General features: G+C 43.1%; 1 protein-coding gene across 2 annotated transcripts in view; it reads right to left on the minus strand.

Annotated features, from left to right (window-relative positions):
- Positions 1–1,991, minus strand: part of aff3 (ALF transcription elongation factor 3) — a 47,227-nt gene extending 45,236 nt beyond the window's left edge. For both annotated transcript variants that reach the window (XM_088605936.1, XM_088605927.1), the window contains exon 1: positions 1,696–1,991. In XM_088605936.1, coding sequence (XP_088462062.1) covers positions 1,696–1,764 — 69 coding nt within the window. In that variant the 5' untranslated portion in view covers positions 1,765–1,991. The remainder of the gene's footprint in view (positions 1–1,695) is intronic.
- Between the last annotated feature and the right edge of the window lie 7,090 nt (positions 1,992–9,081).

The following is a 9,081-nucleotide window of genomic DNA, read 5'->3' on the forward strand; positions in this document are numbered from 1 at the left end:
AGTGACCTAGAGGCCATGGGAATGTGCTCTGAAGGCGTGGCCATGCCCACTCGTGCTCCTCCGGCTGAAAGAGGTGTGGCCAACAGCAGCAGCGCCTCAGAGTGCGGTCTGATCAGGTCCCACAGAGCGAGCTCGGGCAATCTGGGACTGTGGGGCGCAGAAGGAAATGCAGTTGATTGCCGTGTGTGATGTGTTGTCGGTGGACCAGCAGGTGGCACTCTTCAGGGACACTGAGCAAATGTGAAGAAGGTTTTGTCTTGCTGACAAGACTTTTCTCCTATGTCATGGCCACTCTTTGGGTATCAAGGTCTCACAGCTCTTAATAGGGTGACTCTCATACCCTGTCCAAATAAAAACAAAAAGGTATATTCTAAGACTGAACACACATATTCTAAAACATAGCTGAATGACTTCGGCTTGACATCAGTTCTCTGCTGCCTCATCCCTTTCCCAGCTTTCTGTTGAAATCTGATTGAGCCGCCCCAGGACAGCACGCTAGAAACATTGCACCAAACACTCAGAACGTACAGGTCTTTCCGAGAACCGCCCCCGCGGGGGTCCAGTTTAGTTTTAATTTAAAATTAACACCGTCAGTGTCTACAGCTGAGAGTCAAACGTAAAAGCACGATTACGGATTGTAAATTTAAACACCTTAAAAATGTGTCACCAGAGGTGACTACGTCTGAAGCAACAACAGCAAAGAAATTCTTGAAATATTCAGCTGAATACTGAACTAAGCTCAGATAAAAACACTTGGATCAATCTTCCGCCCTTTAAAAGAAAGTTTGTTACAACCTGAATTCTGTTTCATTCTTAGCTACCTTTTTACGTAATTGCTTTACTATCTTTGAGCTACGCTATATGCATTTATAGTTTCTGTTTTTCAAGCTGGCGTTCAAAGGAATGGATGACTCACAGTAAACGGTCATAGCTGATGTACCAGAGGAAGCCCATCAAACAGCAATTATTTCAGCCATTTTTTCTGTGGTCTGTACATGCACTTATCACGATAGGTGAGTCATTCGCTGCTCTTCAAAAATGAGATAAAACTAAGAAGAACAGAGAGCCAGGGCAAATAATACTTAAGTCATGTGCACTAGCCCCTCAACGACATTACTGTGCTCTCATCGGAAAAGCTACCGTAAATTTGCATGCCAGATGTCCCTGAGAAGGTCTGATTTTACCTGTTGCATGCAATAAAAAAGTTGAGCTGGTTTCAGTCTTGTTCCTCCATGCACTTCATCCCTGCTCTGTATTTTGAATTATTAAAGTAGCACACTCTTCTTTTCGCAAAACTTGGGGTAATATTGTCACAGGTCGGCAATTAAAGAAATGTAATACTCTTACATCATAACGACGATATTTCTGTTCTTTTTTTACCAAACAAACCTTTCTCGATCCGCACATTCGAAAAGTATTTTCTTATACGCGCTTCTCACCAGTATCTTACTCAGAATGATCTCGAGATACAGTACCTTTCTACCGATCGCGGCATACATAAGTAACATTATTCATTCATTTCAAGAACGCTGAAGAGTTTATTAAATGATATGACTCAAAGTAACTGACTAGAACTAACATCAGGAACAGTGACAATGGTAGTGATATCAGCAGTTACAAAACTTTCAAAGTCAAATGTCACCCGAGCTGTTTTAACAATCGCGCAAAACAGTGTTCCGCTCAGCGCCCACTCACCTGAGGTGTCAAACGAACCATCAAAGACAAGCTGGCAACTTCTCTTTTCCGAGCCAAGGTCGTAGGCATGTTTCCTCACTTCTTTGACGTGGTGCCCATCGCATCCGAAAGCGCCGTGCAGCTCGAACCGACCGAGTTGCAAGACCCGAAAGCAGCTCGGCGGCGCGCCTGGCTGGTTTCTGCGCTCAGCCCGGCAGCCGGGGAAGGCGCAAGCTCTTGGCAGCCGAGAAGATGCGACACCCTGTCAGCGGCGTCGGCTGCCCTGCAGTGCAACTGACACACCTCAGGCAACAGCTCGGAGTGTTAGCGGGAGCTGCGGAGGCATCAGCCGATCATTGATAAAAAAACAATTGCCGCGGTTGACTACTACAGTCAGCCTCTGGGAACATGGGAAAAGCGAAACGCTGGGGAAATAAAGACCACAATTGTGGCGAACGAATCAGACGAGATACTACGAAAGAAAATAGGTAGGCGGGTTCATTTTAGGGGGCGAATGTCAAATTATAGATACCCTTTAAAGACAGATTTCTCATCCATAGCGTCAATCGTACACGTCATGTGTGTAAAGACCGACTGAGATCCGGTAAGATCACGCTAAGAAAGCGTTTGCAGAGCTATGATCGTTTGAGACACGACACTACAGTCGTTTCTTGCGCTAAACGAAGTTGCTAAGAATATTATCGCTAAACTGATAGGGCTTTTGTAAAACATTGATAAGCGAGTTTTAGAGCAACAGCTTGTTTAATAAAAAAAAAGAAATGGAACGTTCAGTCAAAAGTATTTTATTGAAGCTTTGTTTTGAAATGTAGCGTTTAAAATAATTGAATCTGCCAACTTTTGGAAAGTGACAAAATTCTTCATGGATTTTTATTTTAAAAACCGGAATAAGCACTTGACCAGTGCAGTGTTAAGGATAAGAATATGTTTGGAGTAACTATTACATTCAATAACGCAGCATGTAATAAAGCTGTAGACAGCAAAACCCATATAATATGAAGATTTTAAAAAATTACCTTACTCATTCCACTTTGGATTTAAGAAATATTATGATGCTTCTTTGTAATATTACATTCAGTGTATGAAAGTCTACTACTCCACCAAGTATTGTTCTTAACACTCCCCCTGGCCATCCTTATGTTCAGTGTGTGACACAGTTACAGGACGCTTGGGGCCTGTCAGTGCTGCCCCCAACAGGCGGCTCACTGCTGGAGCACGATGTGCAATTCCTGGTTGGACTATGAGCACAGAGCACAGACAGCAGGGCTTTGCTGGTCATGTGGAGGACAGATACAGCCCATAATGCCCAGGCTCACAGGTGACAAAGTCTGTCAAAGTACATGGGTCACTGCTGCTCAGAGAACAAGGGGTTCCCTTGGAGACGCAGCTATTTGGCCCTTTCTGTGCGTCTCCATGGGATCACATAGCCAAGGTTGAGTAGTGCCAGAGCCTTATAATAACATAGACAGGATACAAAGTCACTTAGGCTGATGCAGTCCATTTGGTAGTTAGTTTTTCAATGATCGGGTTGATCTCATCCAGCTGTGTCTTGAAAGAAACCAGGGTATCGGCTGCAACAACATTGCTGGGTAGCTTGTTCCACACTCCCACAACTCTTTGTGTAAAGAATTGCCTAATGTTCTCAGTTTTAAATGTACATCCAGGTAGTTTCCACTTGGCCCCCTCTGGTTTGTGTTTCACTGTTCGTTCTGGAGAAATCCTCTAGGTGGACTTTTTTCTAGTTATTCTAGAATATATAGCAGAAAATCCGAGTCTAATTATAGTGCACATCTCACCCTGCACTCTGAGTGAAAACTCTAGCCAACAGAAGCACTCAGAGGTTATCTGTGGGACAACCTCTTTAGCACAGAGAGTAATGCCAGACCTCTGTGCTCTGATCCAGTGTCCTGGCAGTCACTGCTGTAGGCTGCAGCCTGTTCTCTGGTGCCGAGGGAAACTGAGACGAGTAATTTGACACCTTTGCCACACTTGTGTTCACCTCCAGTTTGCTCCAGGACTGATCGCACAGTTGCTGCTGTTCTCTCTGTGTATCCATCTACCACAAGCTTTAAACAATCAATACCATTGCAACGCTGTGATGTACTTTGGATTTACAATTACTAAATGATAATTTGGTTAACCATGTCAGAATGTAGTAAATGTTACTCATTTAATGAGCTGTTTGCCACAGGTCAAAAAGAACCACTGTTTCCAGTCAGTAGCACAGGCTGAAGGTACAAGTTTTTGGGAATACACCTTGAGTTGATGTTCATCACTGTTACCTACAAGGGTGAATGCTGTGCTCCTTCAGTTCCCAGACACCTCTTCAGAGGCGCATCTAGCCTGGAGATGTTATAAATGCTCACTCTCAAGCCTCCTTTGTCTGTACAGTTTCACGAGGGAGGTCCTCGATTTGTCCATGAAGGGAAGTCAACACCTTCTCTACTGTCAAGCATGGAGGAGGAGTAAGGAAGAGGAGAGCAAGCTTTGGGACTGAGGTTAGCAACAGAGCAGAGAGCACACACGCTGGTCCAGTTCTGCAAGCAGATTTCTTCTGCCTGACATCCACGGGTAAACCCACAGTGAGCTCCGGTGCTGCAGGCTCGTCTGTGCTCCTTCCAGCTCCCATCATCACTCAGGCTCCTGATCCAGCAAAGGAGGCAGGTGCCAACCCCCACCACCAAAACACACTCCAGCGCTTATTCTTGATTATTTTTCTAAAGTTTCCCTTTTGATTACCAAAATGGTGAATCTCTGGAAATCTGATTGCCCTGATTTACCATATCACTGACGGTCAAGGTGACACAAATTAAATCAGGGACACCCAAACTATTTGTCTTCTGATATATAAGACCACAAAGTGTGTATGTGTGTGGGGAGGGGGCTCAATGAATTATCCTGGGCTTTACAAGCTGTACTAATAACCTTGAGTATTTGACAGACTTTTACTCTGCTCCCACTCTCATAAATAGCTTTTTACTGTTCCTATAAAGGATAGCTGGAGGGCCGTTATATTTTTATCTTCAGGAAAGTGGAAAGAAGGTCAATAAAATAAAAAGAAACCGGCCCACGGCAGAGAAAGAGACATCACGGAGAGAGGAATATTATTTCACCTGGTGTTGTTCGCGCTGTCAAGAGGTTATGATGGGGATATAGCACCAGGGCAGGAGCACGGCCTATTAATTTCTTCAGAAAACTGTAAACAGCCCTATAAAAGGGTAAATAAAAGCCACCTGGAACCTCTGGAGAGTGCCATACTTGTGTGGCTTTCTAGCATTAATACAAACATCCTGTCTTCCTTGCTGATGAATAGTTTCTGTGAAAGATCATCTCCCCTCCAATGGCGTAGGTCAATAGATGAGTGGTTGAGTTGTAGCAAAATACTACCAGTCAAAACTGAGCTGCACAAAGAAAGCACAGCCTCAGAACGGGGGCTTGACAGTTGTGCTGACCTCAGAGAATCAGTTCCATGATGTAAAAATGCAATATATAATGAGAAATCGAATGAATGCACAGGACATATTCAAGATGTCTGAATAAGTCTCTCTATCAGAACCCAGCAAAAAAAAGGAGTTATGTTATGGCTGCTTTGAAAGTAATGTTGCTGAGCATTAAGAGAGACAGCAAGGACAGCGCTGTGACGTCAAACTGCAGAAGGACATAAGAGGCAAAAAATAAAGAAAACCCTGAACATAACTTTTCATAGAACCTGGTTGCTTCGGCAATCCACACTATTGCTTGTATTTCATTTAATCATGGTAGGAAGCAACACTAAGTAAGTGACTTGTTTGTGCCTTCTCCTTTGTGTGCCTGGTGTTTTGCTGCAAGTGTATCATCTCTGAGACAGGGCTACTCTTCGTAATGTGGCAGGTTTCTGGATCAGGTCCTGTCAGGGATTTCAAGTTTGTTGCCTCCTTCTATTCCAGCACTTCCTGTCCTCTCCAGGGAATGGATTGTTTTCTTGAAGTGTTTCAGTGGGGAATTGTGGGTAGGACTGAGCACAGAGACGCTGTGGCACAGCCAGCATTTCATCTCTCACTCTGGGATCAGAGTGGAAAACACTCGGTCACAGAGGGAATATGCCTTTTCATCTGGCAAATGCAGTTGTATCTGACCTCCCGCCAGGCAGTGAGCCCCAGTGCACTCATTTAGGCAAGCGAACATACCTGTTTATAGTTCTTACATACTGTATCCCCTGGTACTGTTTTGTTCTCTGGGGGCGCCTGTGGTTTCTGGATAACAAACAATCTCATGAACCACTTTGGAATCAACACCCTCACCACAATGATCTCTTTGCCTGGGTATCTTGGAGCTGCTTCATTTAAAAAAAAATGTTTTAGTTGATCATTTCTAGGAAATGTAATAAGTCCTACAAGTAACAAACTCTCTGACATCTCACTGGATGCCTTCTGGGTTTTAGTTGTGAGTACAAATTTCCACTTTTTTATGCCACTCTTTCTTTCAACCATAAAGACTTCTCTCATTATTTACTTCAGTTTTTGAAATTGTTGCTGAGCCTCAAAGAGAGATTTCAATGCAAGAGAGGACACACCTCACAGGTCTTTTTTTTTTTAAATGAGCCTTTTAACACTGGGGAGCCTACAGACTAAGCCATTGTACCGAACCCCAAAAAATTATGCTCCTAGTGCACTGAGCTCCATAGGAGTTGAAGATGAATAAAAAAAGAAATTCTTCCCCCACCGATCAGAAACTAAGATGTTTCTTCCTCATATACCTTTATTTCTTAACAACTTCAGAGAGGCTCATCTACTGTATCTAATGGTCTTAACAGTACACATTTTATTGTACTTAATCTGCTTCTGCAAAACATGTATTAGATTAAATGAGATCAGGTTCAGGTTAATATAACAAGGTGCTTCTTGGTATATGCATATACACCAACACTTCACCTTGGCTGCTTTATCAGGAGTTTCACTTCCTATGGGTTGGATTTCCTTGCGAAGTTAATACCACAGATTACTGTTGCCTATAAACATCATCCACCTTCCTTACTTACCAAAGAAATGCACTAGATGTTGGTTAATCTATTATTCATCAATTGTTATAATGCATTATTAACACATTTAACTGATGCCCGTGTCCAAAGTGAAGCATCTGTGCCTGTCAGCACATCTGGGCTCTTTCCTGGAGTATTCAGCGCGAAATACCGCACTCAGGGATGTGAAGGCAGTACCTCTAGCTTCCAGTGAGAAGGCCAGAGCCCTGGTCCCAGTTCCTGGCCTGTGTGGGGGGACTGATCTGAGCCTCAAACCCACAGGCAGAGAGAAACATGGGCAGGATTACCGACTCAGTTTGGGCGTGATGGTCACCCCCCTCCGCCAAAAAAACGCGGTCTCTAACTTTACAAGGAGAAGCCCGATAAGACAATCCCGTCCCTACATTTATTTTTAATTGTGTTTGACAACTTTGAATGCGGATTTCTGGGTGGTAGAATGTTGTTTTCCTCTCTCCAGTAAACAAGGAAATGAAAAACAAAGTGCTGAACGTGTTCCTGCTGGTGCGATTTGATGAACGACAGCTGTGCCTCACCAGACAAGACAAAGCCATGGAAGTATTGACCTGATCATTGAAGTGCAATAAAGGGAATAACTGAGCTGCTCTCTGGGTCACTCGGCATGGATATCTCCACTGTAATATTTCAGAAAGAAAAGTGCTCTGACCCGGAATAAAAAAAAACACATAATATTCACCACAGACCCAATATCCAGTGTACAGAAAATACACAAACAGATTTATTGTGTGCCTGAAATGTCACACAGTACTGATGGATGGAAACCAGGAAGTGCTTGAAGGAAGCAGATCGGAGGTTAGCAAAAATAGAAAAAGCAGAAAAGCAGCTGAAAGATTGCAATGACAGGAAATAAAATAAAAAGGGGATATATAGAACAGATACACATATATGTTTCTGCTGGCCTAGGATTAATTCTCTCCAGTTTCATTTTTAACTTTTTTGTGACACTGATTAACTTCTCCCATGGAGCTCCAGACGATCAGTAATTCTAAATGCTGTTTTTCCAGAATAGTTATTCTTCTAAGAGTGGAGATGTGGAACATATACCAGAGGCCATTGTTGTCACCACTAATTAATATCCAGGTTGTGTGTTGACAGATACTTTGGTCAAAGGATTCTATCATGGCCTGATCCGTAATTATGCTGAGTTTTTTAAAGGTAGTCCATAAGAAAAAGACGGCTTTCACCACTTTCTGGCCTAAACAAAAGCCAAAACATGCTTTGAGAAGTTTGACCCTGCTTCCTAAAACACTAGACCAAAGATTTCATGAACTCTCTGCCCTTTTACTGCAGCCTTGTTCTGACGCTGCTCAGAGCATGATAAATGTGGCGTTCAGACTTTAACTGCGCAGAGAGTGATGGCGGAGACATGTCAGTACTTAACAGTGAAAAAATAAGCATTTGCTTTTGCATTCGATGCAATCATGCATAAAACATGATGATTATAAGGCAGCAGAATCTTAAAGAAAATGACCAAAAAAAACCTGCGATAAACGTATGGGTCTGGTTACCAAGTCTCTCTGCGCTTGCGTAATACATCTTCCTCAGCCAACAGAACAGGGTATGTTTTTCCCATGGAAACAGAAAGACAATGGAGAGCAAACCCTTTCTGGACACCTGCAACAGCAGTACATTTCTGACTGGGTTTCAACAAGGTCCCTCTCTGGATAGGGTGTATGAAGACCTTGAAAACCTTAAACAGCTTGTGTTAAGGTTAATAGTTTGGGTTGGAGAGTGAATGACCCTACTGGCAATGTTCTAAGGACTTGTGCTTAGAAATGTTGTCTGTGGTAAACAAACACTGTAAAGGTAGTAAAACCCAGTGATGTCATGTGAAAACACAGGGATGTCATGTGGCAGCGCAGTGATGTCATGTGAAAGTGCAGTGATGTCATGGGTTTGTCATGGCGAACCATGATGTATTACTGGCCATAGGAAACTGTGGAAAGTGTTCTATAGTATCACCCAATTAAAGCCATAGGAAAACTGCTAAAACATTCAAATATATACAGGGGCATATGGAAATGAACAAATTGCAGAATGAAGAAACCTTTTCAGAACTGTGCACTTTCACTGTTTCCTCACAGGCAGGCTCAGAGGTATGTTGGAATTAACTTTCACTCTGACAGGATTTCCTCCAAAACTTTCTTCACCACCATTTCAAACTCTGGATTGACCCCACACAAATTTTATAAACCCACTATTGTACTTGCTTTAAACGTCTGGTTACAGATTTGTTTTTCTCCGAGCCTCACTGCATCAGAAGGGACAGACATGGCTCTAGCCAATCACAAATGTCAGGCATGGTATGGGGTGTGCCAGTTATCCCATCCAGAACCAACCAATGCTGGGAACAC

This window comes from Lepisosteus platostomus, chromosome 2, assembly GCF_059453375.1.
Source record: "Lepisosteus platostomus isolate fLepPlt1 chromosome 2, fLepPlt1.hap1, whole genome shotgun sequence".
In the NCBI taxonomy this organism is placed as follows: domain Eukaryota; kingdom Metazoa; phylum Chordata; class Actinopteri; order Semionotiformes; family Lepisosteidae; genus Lepisosteus; species Lepisosteus platostomus.